General features: G+C 41.5%; 1 protein-coding gene across 1 annotated transcript; it reads left to right on the plus strand.

Annotated features, from left to right (window-relative positions):
* Positions 1-1,917: 1,917 nt before the first annotated feature.
* Positions 1,918-14,532, plus strand: LOC5577473 (odorant receptor 82a). The gene is made up of 5 exons (XM_001663350.2): positions 1,918-2,295; positions 13,523-13,703; positions 13,768-14,203; positions 14,259-14,411; positions 14,469-14,532. The coding sequence occupies exons 1-5, from the start codon at positions 1,977-1,979 to the stop codon at positions 14,523-14,525; spliced, it is 1,146 nt and encodes a 381-aa protein (XP_001663400.2). The 5' UTR covers positions 1,918-1,976; the 3' UTR covers positions 14,526-14,532.
* The last annotated feature ends 219 nt before the right edge of the window (positions 14,533-14,751 follow it).

Raw genomic sequence — 14,751 nt, forward strand, 5'->3', positions numbered from 1 at the left:
CAAAGGTCGAAGCCTGCGTGTCATCTGTAGTCGATTGCAAAAAAGTTTGGATATTTATTCTTCATACTTGCAAAAATGGAAGATTTCTCCTAATGCTTCTAAAACTCAACTAATAATATTCCCACATAAACCAAAAGCTCTTTATTTGAAACCTTTAAGTAGACATGTTGTCACGATGAGAGGGATTCCAATAAATTGGTCAGATGAAGTTAAGTATCTAGGGCTCATGCTTGATAAGAATTTAACTTTCAAAAATCACATTGAGGGCATTCAAGCCAAATGTAATAAATATGTAAAATGTCTCTATCCCCTTATTAATAGAAAATCAAAACATTGTCTTAAGAACAAGCTTTTGATATTCAAACAAATTTTCAGGCCAGCCATGTTGTATGCTGTACCAATATGGACTAGCTGTTGTAATACCAGGAAGAAAGCTCTGCAGAGAATTCAAAATAAAATTTTGAAAATGATTATGAAGCTTCCTCCCTGGTATAGTACCAATGAGTTGTTTGTTGTTTGTTGAAACATTGGAACAAATGTCAAAAAAAATAATAAATAATTTCAGGCAAAAATCGTTACAATCTTCTATTGCCACGATTAATGCGTTATATGTTTAGGTTAAGTTAGGTTAAGTATATTTAAAGCGTTTTTTTTTCTCTTATAAGCAGGTGAAATCAACTCACCTGTAAAAAATCTGAACTGCTACGGCAAATGAAATGTTATATGTTGTTAACAAAATGTTAATAAAATCTTAAATTTGTTTTACCAAATTAGGATGATAGTGTTGTCTAATAACACAGAACACCTAGATATAAGAAATGAATGTACTGTTTGGAATGATACTAATAAAGAAATTAAAAAAAATAACCGTTATTCGGGGTGTAATTGAACAGCGGGGAGAAGTTGATTATTTACAGTCCCACATGTATAATCTTCCAAAAAAGCTGTGATTCGACTTCATTTAACGATATTTCTTTAATGTTGCATTGTCTGATAGCTACTCTTGATTGTTCTAAATTAGGTTTGACATTAAAGATAATTATACGGTAATTCTGGATATTATTGAACATTTTTTGGATATTTATAAAACGTTTCATTTCAAAATATATATGCTGCAAGTCTCATATCTAAACTAGTTCTGGCACCCAACGCTCGTCACTATATGCTAGATTATGTTTTTCGGCAGTTTTAAGTATGTTTTTTTATGCGATATTTCGATTTAGTTTATACGGGGTAACATTGATATCAGTGTACGTATAATTTTTTATCGATTTTTGGACATTTGTTCTGACATAATGCATCCGTTGACTAATAAATCCGTGTCAAGCTCCTTATACTTTTTATTGCTATAGAAATATTTATTTTTCAACCATGGTTTGTCGAAATTTCTCATAGGTGTAAAGAGATCTTCGAGATCGCTACCTTAGATAATTTGAAAATTAAAATGATGTATTCAGTTTTGTCATAGTTTTATTGAGATTGAATAGAACGCTAATATTTAGTTTTCCGTCGATGATATTTCTCATGATCGCTATAACCCTATAACCCTCATAAGCATACATAAATCCAATCGAAATGTGAATGTGAAAATTTTTTTTGGATATGCAAATGTATAATGCCTTTCTCATTAAGTTGAAGGTCAGCCAAAAATTCAGTGAAATTATTAGACAAAAATCAATTCTCTACAAATCTCAACTCTCTGAATGCCATCAAACTTTTAGAGCACGTTCGTTGCTATTCAAGGTTGATACTGCAATTATATGCTGTCTGAAAGCACTGTCGTCTGTGTCCTAATTTCTCACGTTCAGCAAAGACCGCCTCCACTGTCGTCCTTGCTTCAACATGATGACGTGAACAACTACAGTGCCAATATATAAAGGCAACGTCCCGAGCCGATTTGCTTCTGAGACGAGTGGAGTAGAGTTAGGCCAATATTTCCGACAGCGAGCGCCGCCAAGTCACCAAAGACGAAACGAATGGCGCCCACCCAAAATGGGAGGGACCGGGAAAAGTTTCTCCGGGTGCAGCTTTTGTGTCTTGCCCTGATTGGAATAAAGCGTCACGAAACTGTGTCAAGCCGGACGATTTTCCATGTCTGCTTTATCTCGATGGTGATCATGGATTTGGCGACGATTCTTTTTGCCCTGGAGCATGCCAACGACATTGCCCTCGTGTGTGACTGCTTGGGACCCACGTTTACCGCCTATCTGGGCATCGTCAAGCAGTACTGTCTCAGTGCCCATCGGGTGGAACTGTGGAACATTATCGAAACGCTGAGACGCCTCAAGGATTATGGTGAGTCGAGTCAGGCGGCACGTGCATGGTAATAAACGCGCGAGAGTTGGGCTAATGTTTTGGGAGTTTTGTTCTTGAAATGAGAAGAATTTAAAATGAAGTTGTATTGAAAATTCTTTAAAAATTTGTTCTTTTATCATGTTATACAGTATCGGACATATAAAATACACCACACCGCCACACAATCATAATCAGCTGCAGACAGCTATAAATCCGCCGTTTCTCAACCAAATCTTTTAATTTTTTGAGACAAACTAGAATTTATTTCAATTTTTAGAACTAAATGGCTTTGGTGCATTTTACATGTCCGATACTGTATTACGTTTTGGATAGAACATGTACGGTCGACTCTCCATAACTCAATATTAAAGAGACCATCGACTTACAGAGTTATCGAGTTACAGAACATATCGACATTCAATATAAGCAACTTCGCTACTTTCAATATATTTATGATAACTTTTATTAGCTAGCAATACTATTTTGGTTGATAAAAGTTTGGAAAATATTTCTCGACGACTTTTTAGAAAAAAAGCTAGGGTGCCAGTACCAATGGTTGTAATGTACCAGTAGATTGGACTATGGAATAAAACGTATATTTTTCGATAAAAATGACATACGCTATTTTTGGTGGATAGATCGCATCTAGTTTAGTCGATTTGCCAAATTTCAGCTTTCTATCTTATCAAAAAGTCTTATAAATAACCAAGTTAACGCAAACAAAATTCTCCCTTGCTTCAGTAGTTGCCGTCGTGTTCCAGTAGTGGATCAACGGATGGGAGCAGTTTTTGAAATGGATGTATAAAAATAAAAAAAAAGTCCCAGAGATGATCTTTATGCTTCATTCGAACGATATTAGTTGATGTTACGAGGGAAAAATGTTACACCTATATAAAAATTAACTATTTTGTTAGTAATACCTTGTATCATCCCCATTCTAGCACAACTACTGGAACACGTGTACAAATAGTGGCTCAAGCGATTTTTTGCTCAAAACATAATTTTATCACTCTTTTTATATTTTTCACATATAGTAGAGGTTGAAATATTTCTGTTGACGCCAAAAGATCTATTTTAAGGCTTTTTGTTACTATGTTATGATTTTTTAAAGCTTAGGTAGTCCACTAATGGCACCGGCACCCTTAGTGCTCGATAAATCATGATATTTTAGCTGAAAACCAAAACTTATATTTTTATGTTTTGAAACATTCATTATAATTTGCAAGTCACAATAGAGTTCAAAACAAGTAGTAGTCCATGTTTAATTAAATAAGGGGAGATTGTTTTTAAGATATCGAGTTATGAAGAGAAATTTTTCTCACGCTTGAGATTTTGAAGCCAAATCGCTCAATCAACTCAAAATGATTCAGTCGCAAAACCCATCAAAAACTTGTGAAACCCTAATGTTGTTGTTTATGTTAGAAAGGTTCACTTCAATTTTACCAGTCTAACAACAAATTATTGCCGTGTGTGAGTAAACTGGTGAAATAGGAGAGAATGAGTAAAACAGGTGAGCCAAATTATCCATGATTTTTTGACAACTCAGTAGTCAACTTACGCATGAAAAATTTCAAGCGTGAGTGATGAGAAATTGAGTTTTTTACAACACTGATAGACAGGGGTTGAATCTTGCGAAAATTGAGAGTATTTATCACTTATCGCACTTATCCGCAACACATGATGAGAGTCTGCTTATCGTCTACTGCTACATCTCCTGTTATATGGGGATAGAAATGCATGATAAAACCTGTTGCTGAAGTATTCGGATTCTCCGAAGCAAACTCGATTTTTGCTCGAAAGTTAGCTCGAAGCTGTAAATAGTTTTATTAATCATTTGCATGCCGAACAATAGCGTTTGTACTTACATTTAATCTCCTCATTAAGTATTTTTCAGCGAACAAATATGCTTCTAGGTAAGTTAGCTTAAGGAAACCTAGTTTAAGAAGAAATTTAGTATAAGTTGAACAATTTCTAGGTATAAACAGCAATAAATTCTTACTAATGGTGTAGAAAATAGATTTTAACAATTGGAAACAGATTCTGTCTTTTACTACTTTAGCTGATATTAATTGTATCCGACATGATGGCAAACAATGACGAGGAGCTCTATTGCATGTTGTATGTGTATTGGGGTTTTGCTTAGCCTAGTGTGAAGCTGCCTGCGATCCATCCGTTAGACGAACGATCGAGGGGTCTATTCTGATGATTAATCCTAACATTCCGCCCTTCGTGTCACCAGAACTGTTGCTTCGGTGTCACTTTCCTTATCCACATCGATCAAAGCTAGTTTGACGACTGGTCGTCGTAGGATGCCGCAGGATGTCTGCACATCGGCCCTACGTACAGTGCCATCTTTACCCGGATATGTTCGTACTACTCGCCCCCTTTGCCACCGATACCTAACATTCCCGTCAACTACCACTACTAGCGCACCCTCTCGTATCGGCTGGACGTCTTCGAACCATTTTGTTCTCCGGGTTAAGGTCGGAAGGTATTCTTCAACCCATCGCCGCCAAAATTCATCAAGTGTGTTTTGAATCATATTCCAGCTATTACGTATTGCAGCCTTATCGTCTACAGGGGTTTTGATAGGTTGTCGTACACCAGTAGAACTGAGGAGAAGGAAATGGTTTGGCGTCAAAGACTCGTGTGCAGCGGTCTCTAGTGGGATGAAGGTCAATGGTCTGGAATTGATCATAGATTCCGCCTCGACGAGTACCGTAGCAAACGCTTCTTCATCTAACAGGCGAACGGTCGGAAGGGCTCCTAAAGCAGTTTTGAAGGAGCGCACCATCCTTTCCCAGCATCCCCCCATGTGTGGTGCCGATGGAGGGTTGAACTGCCACTGTGTCTGGATGTCAGTGAACGTGCTACTGATTTCTCTATTGATAATCCGTATTTCTGAGGCCAATTCTCCGCTCGCACCAACGAAATTGGTACCATTGTCCGAGAAGATTTCACGTGGAGCACCTCTGCGTCCGATGAACCGCCGAATCGCTTTCTTGCAGGAGTCCGTCGATAGGTTGGCTGCAATTTCTACGTGAACTGCTCTGATTGTCAAGCAGGTAAATAAGACAACCCACCGCTTCAACGTACATCTTCCTGTTGGTGATCGTATATTATATGGTCCGAAATAGTCGATTCCGACCATAGTAAATGGGCGACAAAACGGCGTTAATCTGGCTTTTGGAAGCGGTCCCATTCTTGGTATTGTTGGAGTAGCGTTATAAACTCGGCACCACATGCACTGTTTCCTTGCAAGGCGTACCTGAACTCGTAATCTTGGTATGTAGAAACGCTGCCTGACTTGGTTTACCACCGTTTCATCGTTTGCATGCTGGAACTTTCGGTGATACCAGTCCAGTAGTAGAGTGGTCACCCGATGTCTTCTAGGTAAGATAATTGGATTTCTAGTATCGAAGTCCACGAAGTCAGCTTCCTGGATACGCCCGTCTATGCGCAATACGTCGTACTCGTCGATCGCTGGAGTTAACTTGATAAGAGGGCTGTTTCGTTCTAGTCTCCGACGATGCGAGGAATTTGACCGTAGATTGTATTTGAACACCGTCACCTCGTCCGGAAAACCGTCGAATTGTGCTATTCGCCACAAGCACCTTTCTGCTTTTTGTAGTTCATCTCTGGACAGCGCGCCTATCTTTGAGGAAGTTTTCCTGTGCTGCCACATTCTGTTGTCGATGAACCGCAAAACGTACGCTACGCTCCGCAGCAATCGCTCCCACCGAGAGAATCGTTCTAAGTCAACTGCTGGTTCGGTAACGTGGTGATTACAGACAAAGGCTGGTCGAAGTTCTTCCACTGTATTGTTGACTTCGTATCGACAGTCCTTCGGCCATTCTTCTTCGTTGTCGTACAGAAAACCAGGTCCATGATACCATCGGCTTTTTGAGTCAAAGGAAGGGCCTTTCCCCCACTTTGTGGCTTCGTCAGCCACATTGAGTTTTGTGGGCACCCATCGCCATTCGTTAATCGATGATAGGTTAAGGATTTCATTGACTCGGAATGCTACAAATTGCCGATACCGCCGAGCATCCGAACTAATCCAGGCGATAACAGTGGATGAGTCGCTCCAGAAAAATGTTCGACGTATTTCCAAAGAATGTTTTTCTTCGATTGTCTGTCGCAGACGAGCGCCAAGTACCGCTGCCAAAAGTTCGAGGCGCGGTATCGAAAGGGGCTGGATTGGAGCTACCTTCGTCTTCGAAGAAACCAAAGAACATCTAACACGACCATTGTCGACTACGCGAAAATAAGCGACTGCTGCGTAGGCTTCCTCGCTTGCATCAACGAAGATGTGCAAATCTAAGGAGTTGTAACATTCGATGCTGTATCCCGGGAAGTAACAACGAGAGACTTTCACCGTATTCATCTTACGGAGTACGGCAAGCCACTGTTGCCAACGGCAGAAAATTTCCCAGGGAATCTTTTCGTCCCAATCGATTTTGGCCCTCCAGACTTCCTGAACAAGAACCTTCCCATGAATAACGAAGGCTGCCACGATACCCAGAGGATCATAGATACTCATTGTAATCTTCAACATTTCCCTCTTGCTCGGAACTATTTCTCCTTCGATTAGCTGTTGCAGATCTTCACGGAAGCTCAATGAAAATGAAAAGAAGTCTTCGTCTGGCCTCCAAACCATCCCGAGAAGCCTCTCCGTGCCTGTTTCTTTGTCTGCACCGAAACATTTAACGGAACCGGGTTTTACTTCACCGATTTTATCAAGTATCGTTGTTCTATTTGACAGCCAATTCCTTATTTCAAACCCGGCTTTGGAATGGACCTCTGCTACTTCCAGTGCTAATTCCGCTGCTTCTTCCTCTGTGTCGACACTGTCCAAATTGTCGTCTACATAGTGCCGATGTTTGATTGCAGCGGCCGCTCTCGGATAATCAGCTTCGTTCTCAGTAGCGTTCAAGTTCATGGCGAATAGCGATTGCGCTGGGGAGCACGATGCACCAAATGTTGCAACGTTCATCACCATTATGTCGATCGGGCTGTTTGGGCAGTTTCTCCATAGAAAAAGTAGTGCACTACGGTCTTCCTCTTGTATCAAAAGCTGGTGGAACATTTCTCTGATGTCTCCTGAAATAGCCACCTCCCGCTCGCGATACTTGAACAGCACGGATAAAAGCGAAGTCAACTGATCTGGTCCTTTTAACAGCATCGAATTGAGTGAAACGCCTTCAACTTTTGCGGCAGCGTCCCAGATAATCCTCACTTTACCCGGTGTTCTGGGGTTGAGAACTACACCGAGAGGAAGATACCAGGTTCGACGTGGATCGAAACTGCGCAACTCTTCTGTGGTAGCTTTGTGTGCATAGCCCTTCTCTAAGAAGTCCAGCATTTGTCGTCGAACGTTATCGTAAAGTTGCGGGTCTTTCGACAGCCGTTTCTCTAGACACCTCAACCGCTTTTCTGCCAACGGACGGCTATCCGGAAACTCTATCCCGTCGTGTTTCCATAAGAGACCAGTTTGGAATCTCCCACTATTTGTCCGTATAGTTGTTTCTTGCAGAATCTTGCGTGCTCGTCGATCGTCGGCACCTTCGACCTGGGGAACCATCGCAATTCCAAGGCTTTCTATGGAAAAGAAGCTCTGTACGTAATCATGCAGATCTTCGTCGGCTGGTTTCGCACAGATATGCAGTTGTCGGTGTGGCATAACTTCTACATTTCCTCGCTGACATCCGTAGATTGACCAACCGATACGGGTTTTTGTCGCAATCGGCTCATTTTGTCGACCTTCTCGAAGTTTCAAGGTAGCCAACAAGTGAATATTGGTTAGTCCTATTAGCACACCTGGTACTGCAGCAGTATAACTCTGTACAGGTAAACCTTCCAAGTGCTGAAAACGTGCAGACATCTCGTTGAAATTCAGCGACTGCTCTGGTAATCCGAGGTGTTCTACTGTGTAGACCTCGTTTAGTTTGAACCGCTGATTACTGCCCAATGCTGATATTTGTAGCTGCACGAGATTTGTGTCAGTAATTTGTTTCTTCACACCTCCTGTCCAGTGGATGCATAGGGATTCTGCAGAACCGTTTACTCCAAGTCCATCAATCAATGACCGTTCAACCAAAGTGACTGACGAACCGTCATCGAGGAATGCCAGTGTGTTCACCTGACCGTTTTTACCATACAGGGTTATCGGAAGGACTCTAAACAACGTTGACGAGCTGATTTGACGGTGAACTGCTACTGTTGCATTAGTTGGATTTTGAGTTGATACTTCTGACGACGAATTGTTGGAGTGTAGCAGCCGATGGTGTTTCTTTTGGCAACCGTCTATCCCGCAGACTTCTCCCTTGCAAGGCCACCGTGTGTGCGGTGTTAGACAGCGACGGCATAGTTTATTTTCCTTCACTAGCTTCCACCGATCGTCGATGGATAGTCTCTTGAAAGACGGACATGCGGCTGTTTGATGACTTCTAGCTCCACATGCTGGACACATTTTGCTGACAGCGATTTGCTTATCGGGTGACTTGGCTCGATTGTTCGAACCTCTCCATTCGCCAGACGTATTTCTATAGTCTTCGCTTCTACCTTCGTTCGACGTTGTGTGTGCGTTCACATATACCTTCTCCTTGGACCGAGGTTCCTTCGATGATTTGGGCGGAAGTGCGTTGAAACAGGTCACGCTGCTGGTGGCGGATACGATGTTGCCCATGTATTCTCCGAACTCAGTGAGGTTTACCGCTGGTAATAGCTGTTGGTGAAGTGCCCAACTAAGCTTGACGTTGGCCGGCAACTTGTCGACGAGTTCTTGCAGTAGCATAGGGTTTGAAAGGTGCTGCTCCAACCCAATCGCCTTGAGATGTCCACAAAGGTTCTGCACTGCAAGACCGAAACCCACAAGTGTTTCCAGTTTGTCCGCCCTTGGTGCTGGAATTTCGCGGATTTTGGAAATCATATTGTGGATGATGTGTTCTGGCCTCCCAAACAAAATTTGCAACGTAGACAACACCTGTGGAACCGTAGAGGGATGAAGCAAAAAGCTGCTGACTGCTTCCCTAGCTCGACCCTTGAGACTTCGTTGTAAACGAAGCAAATTCTCCGAATTGGAATAACCACACGCTTGAGTCGAGTGTTGATAGCTGCTGCAGAATAGTGGCCAATCCACTGGATCCCCCGAAAAAACAGGCAAATCTTTTGACACTACTTGCCTAGTAGCCAACTGCTGGGGTGATGGACCAAGTTCAGCTGACTGGAATCCAATGTTTGGCACTGCTGTGTTCATCACAAACGGATTTGGAATCGGACGTTGGCTTTGTACACCAGACACAACATGGGGGGGAACTATTGGTGGTACATTGTAATGACTTCGACCACCCACAGGGGTATGGATCGGCGATGGGGAATAATTTTCATTAAAACTGTAGCGCGGATACGAGGGGCTAGTATTTATTGATGCGTTTTGTAAATTATTGGGAATTACATTTATGAAACTCATTGGTGGCATGATGGTACAATGGGGTGCGGGGTAGTTACTTACATTTGCTGCATGTTGCGACGTTGGCTGCTCGTGGATCATCTGCGCTGGTTGCTCGTAGACCGTTCGTTCTGGTTGCTCGTCGCTCGTAGGTTGTTGGTGATTTCCCTGAAGCAGTTCGATCGGGTCGGATTTAAGCACACCGATATATCCACCAGTATGCTGCTGTTGGGAATGCTTCAGAAACTGCTGTTCCACTGCTCGGAGCCGCTGTAGTTCGTCCTGAAGCGCAGTCAACTCTTGATGCTTCTGCTCTTCGATTAGTGCTTGGTTACGCTCCAGTTGTTGAAGTTGTGCTTTCAAATCTGCTTCTCGTGCTCGTTGAACTTGCAAATCGTCACGGTTCTGGATCTCTAGCTGCTTTAATTGGTTCGCCAGCTGCAGTTCCCGTTTTCGTCGTATTTCGTTCTCCTTCTTACGCTCCGATTCCAATTCCTTGCACTTTCTGAGGTTTTCGGTTTCAGAGCGCCACTTCTCGAATAACGTTGTGTTCTTCAATATTTTTGGCACTGTCCCAGTGATCGGCTTGGCGATGTTGGGTTCCTTCAAGAACTGGCTATATATCCGTACATCTACTGGTGATATAGAGGTGAAGCGTTGGGATGATCTCACTTCGGTACCTATAGCGCCACGTTCATCTTCATCGTCGGCTGTATCCCCAATAGTAATACTGCCAGTGGTGTCGATATCGACTGCCAAAGCAAGCTGTTCCGCTAAACATGGCATACGGTTCGATTCAACACCGGTCGTTTCCTTTGGGGTTAGCGGTGTCGATTGCACATTTGGGAATATTTCCCGCGAAGGCGTGTGGCGGTCCCCAGTTGGAGCCTGTTCTGGGGTCTTTACTCCGTGTATCACGGCATCGGAAGGAACAGCGCTGGTAGCCACTTGCTGCTCGCGGATCCAGTTCTCGACTCGGTTATTGTCGCTGGCGTTGTTACTAGCATCATCTTCTTCTAAGTCCCCCTGGCTCAGAAGCTCGTATTTTCGAGCGATGAACTGTCGCTGCCGTTCTAGCTTTTCCCGTCTAGATCTTTCTTGCAGCAATCTCTCCTGCTCTATCTGTTCCCGATGGAATTCTTCCTCCACTTGTCTTTCCTCCTCTAGTCGCTGTAGCTCTCGCGCTATTTGTGCTTGTCGTGAACTGGACGTACTCAAACGACCAGACGTGGAGCGTGCCGGGGGGAGACGAGTTAGCCGGACACAAGAAGAGCAAACGAATGGTTTCGTACGTACCGTCTCAGACGTTACACTGGCACACGAATAGTGATAATAGCACTGGCAATCGCCACATAATACCATTGGCTCGGCATTGTTTGGCCGTTCACATCCACCGCAGTCGCAAGCTTCTGCGCGCTCAGTGGATGGAGCCATATTGCGATTATCTATAGATGAAAGTACCGCTCGTTCAATGTCATCATGGAGGTTAGCTTGCTTGTCTTGCAAAGCTTTGGCCTGGGATCTCGTTTGGCGAACGTTTGACCTCCTGGACATGACTCCTCAAGGATAAATCTTCGAGAATTTGTTGCTGAAGTATTCGGATTCTCCGAAGCAAACTCGATTTTTGCTCGAAAGTTAGCTCGAAGCTGTAAATAGTTTTATTAATCATTTGCATGCCGAACAATAGCGTTTGTACTTACATTTAATCTCCTCATTAAGTATTTTTCAGCGAACAAATATGCTTCTAGGTAAGTTAGCTTAAGGAAACCTAGTTTAAGAAGAAATTTAGTATAAGTTGAACAATTTCTAGGTATAAACAGCAATAAATTCTTACTAATGGTGTAGAAAATAGATTTTAACAATTGGAAACAGATTCTGTCTTTTACTACTTTAGCTGATATTAATTGTATCCGACATGATGGCAAACAATGACGAGGAGCTCTATTGCATGTTGTATGTGTATTGGGGTTTTGCTTAGCCTAGTGTGAAGCTGCCTGCGATCCATCCGTTAGACGAACGATCGAGGGGTCTATTCTGATGATTAATCCTAACAAAACCCATCTAAACAAACTCCAAACCTGGGAGGCACTATCGCTATAGGATATTCGGGTATTGTTAATCATGCCAGTAGAGTAAAAGACCTACCCCCAATGGTAAATAAGCGAGAAAAACGGGTTTTATCATCGATCTCTCTATGTGGGTCTTTTTCGCAGCTGCTATTTATCAAACTTGTTACAACTTGCAAACCATTGTCGATCATAAACCGATATAAATACGATGTTTTTCTTCGCTTGCTTTGATTGTGGCTTCGAAATCAAGTGAGAACAAAGTCCTTAATGCCTGGTTACAGAAAATATCGAGTTGTGGAGAGTAGACGGTAGAACAATAAGAGTTTGTAACAGGGACGAAAAATCATGCTCACCTTACTCAATTCACTGACATTTATGCCACCATCAAAGAAATGATGCCAATGAAGATGCCACAAAAATAGATGATGAAAACAAACAACGATGCCCGTATGTCGTTGGTGTTTTTGATTTTCATAACCAGAAGAGTGTCAGGTTTAGAAAATTGATTATCAATGAAGTTCATATTAATTAAAAAATATGCTGCTATACGGGTAATTAACGATCCGATGCACGGAATTGTGTCAATTTTCAATGATGCAGAGAAATTCGTAATTTTTCATGAAATATCTTCATCTTCTACTTGGCATTAACGTCCCCACTGGAAGACAGAGACGGCTTCTCAGCTTAGTGTTCTCATGAGCACTTCCACAGTTTTTAAATGAGAGCTTTCTTAACCAATGTTGCCATTTTCGCATTCGTATGTCGTGTGGCAGGTACGATGATACTCTATGCCCAGGGAAGTCAAGGAAATTTCTATTACGAAAAGATCCTGGACCGACCGGGAATCGATCCCAGATACCTTCAGCATGACTATGCTTTGTAGTTGCGGACATCAAACATTCGGCTAAGGAAATCCCCATTTTATAAAATATATTTTGTTTGATTCTTTTTAAATCACTCATTATGCTAAATAGACCATTATGCCAAACAACAATTATGCCAAACGGGGTATAATCGTATCGTTGCTGATGATCGCCTGATTAACCCTGATTTGCTACTGAAAAGGAATTGCTGAAGAATTTTCTCGCCGATTCCTTGCAGAAATTTTCTACAGAAAAAAGCGCATTCTTGATCGATTCCTTGCAAAAATTTTCCATGCATCAAGATAGGCCGAGAAATTACTTACAGGTAATTTCTCGGCCTATCTTGATGCTTGGGAAATTCCTGCAAGAAAACGATCCAGATAGCCAGATAGCTCATTTTTCTGATCGAAGTGCGCAGTTGAAAAGAAATGTCAGTTCAAACGGGAGTCGCTGTAGAAATTTTCTGCAAGGAATCAGCGAGAAATTTCTTTGGAAATTCCTGTTCAGCAGCAAATCAGGCTTTAATCAGCAAAATCTGCTGTAATGTTGAGATTAAATTTGCAATATTCAGCGAAAATGCTTAATCAAGTGGAAGAGTATTGATGATTGGGATTTCTCGTATAGAATTTTAACTCTTCTACTAATTGCATAATTTTCTAACAGAAAGAAATGTAAAAATCTCACTCGATATAATTTAACGTTTCAAATAAAATATGTATTTTGTTTTAATATTGACATGCGCTACTTTTATTCCGAACAGTACTGTACTATTTTGGTTCTGCCATTGATGTATTTCCTCGTGTCGAAAAACGAGGAACAGTGCCCTAATTTGTTTAACCTTTCAGCTGGAATTAGCGAAATCGAATCAATTGAGCGGAACAACAAAATCGATCGATTTCTGGCGACGGCTTATCTGATGTCGGCATCTGCAACGGGATCACTGTTCATCATTGCGGCACTGGCTAAAGGATGTTATAAGTTGATTTTTCAAAACATCATCGAGTGGGGATTTCCGCTTTCGTTGAGGTTTGCTTGCTGAGATTTATTTCTTAATGAATTTCTCTATAATAATGATTGCTTTCCGGAACAGCTTTCCATTCAAAACGAGTCATCCGATTGTGTTCGGCATGTTTTTCGTCTGGTCCAGTGCCGCCATCTATATAGTTGTATTTTGCTCTGTATCCAGTGATGCCAGCTTCGGTGGATTGGCCTCCAATGTAGTTGTCCATTTCAAATTGCTCCAGAAACGTTTGCAGGATGCCACATTCGCTGACAATGACGAAAATTTAAAACAACTCATTGAATACCACTCGCTGTTGCTTAATTTGTCGCGCAAAATTATGTCATCATTTCGTGTTATTATCATCAATAATTTATTGGTAGCTTCGGTATTATTATGCGTTCTGGGATTTCAACTGGTGATGTTTCTGGGTTCTACACTGATGCTAATTTATCTCATGTACGTGACGGCTATCGTGATTCAGATCACATTTTTTGCATATTATGGATCGCTTTTATTGCATGAGGTATTATTAATGTCAACAACATGGAAATAGTTTATATAGTGTAAACTTTCCACAGAGTGAAGAAGTCAGCATTTCGATCTACTGTAGTAATTGGTACGAAGCATCACCTAAAACCAGACGCATATTGCTCCAATGCTTGATGCGGGCTCAAGTTCCGGTAAACACCAAAGCAGGATTCATGGTAGCTTCCTTACCAACGTTGAGAGCCGTAAGTGACAAAGATTTCAATGCTGTTGTACATATTTTTATATAATTTTTATTCCAGATTCTTAATTCAGCTGGCTCGTACGTTGCTTTGCTTTTATCATTCACTGATAATTAATATCCTGCAAAGAGAAATACCATCAACGAATAATTTAGAATAGTAATCGTCTTGCTTTCGTTAAATGTATTTGGAATTTCAAAACACACCATGGATATAATTTAAATTTAATTTTTAATTTGCGCAAATTAATAGGGCTTAGTAGAAGAATATATAATCATTATTATTCTTTGAACTGATAGATCACTGATTATGCTTGTAGATATGAAGATCTTTTCTCAAAATA

The sequence above is a fragment of the Aedes aegypti genome, chromosome 2 (genome assembly GCF_002204515.2).
Source record: "Aedes aegypti strain LVP_AGWG chromosome 2, AaegL5.0 Primary Assembly, whole genome shotgun sequence".
Lineage (NCBI taxonomy): Eukaryota > Metazoa > Arthropoda > Insecta > Diptera > Culicidae > Aedes > Aedes aegypti.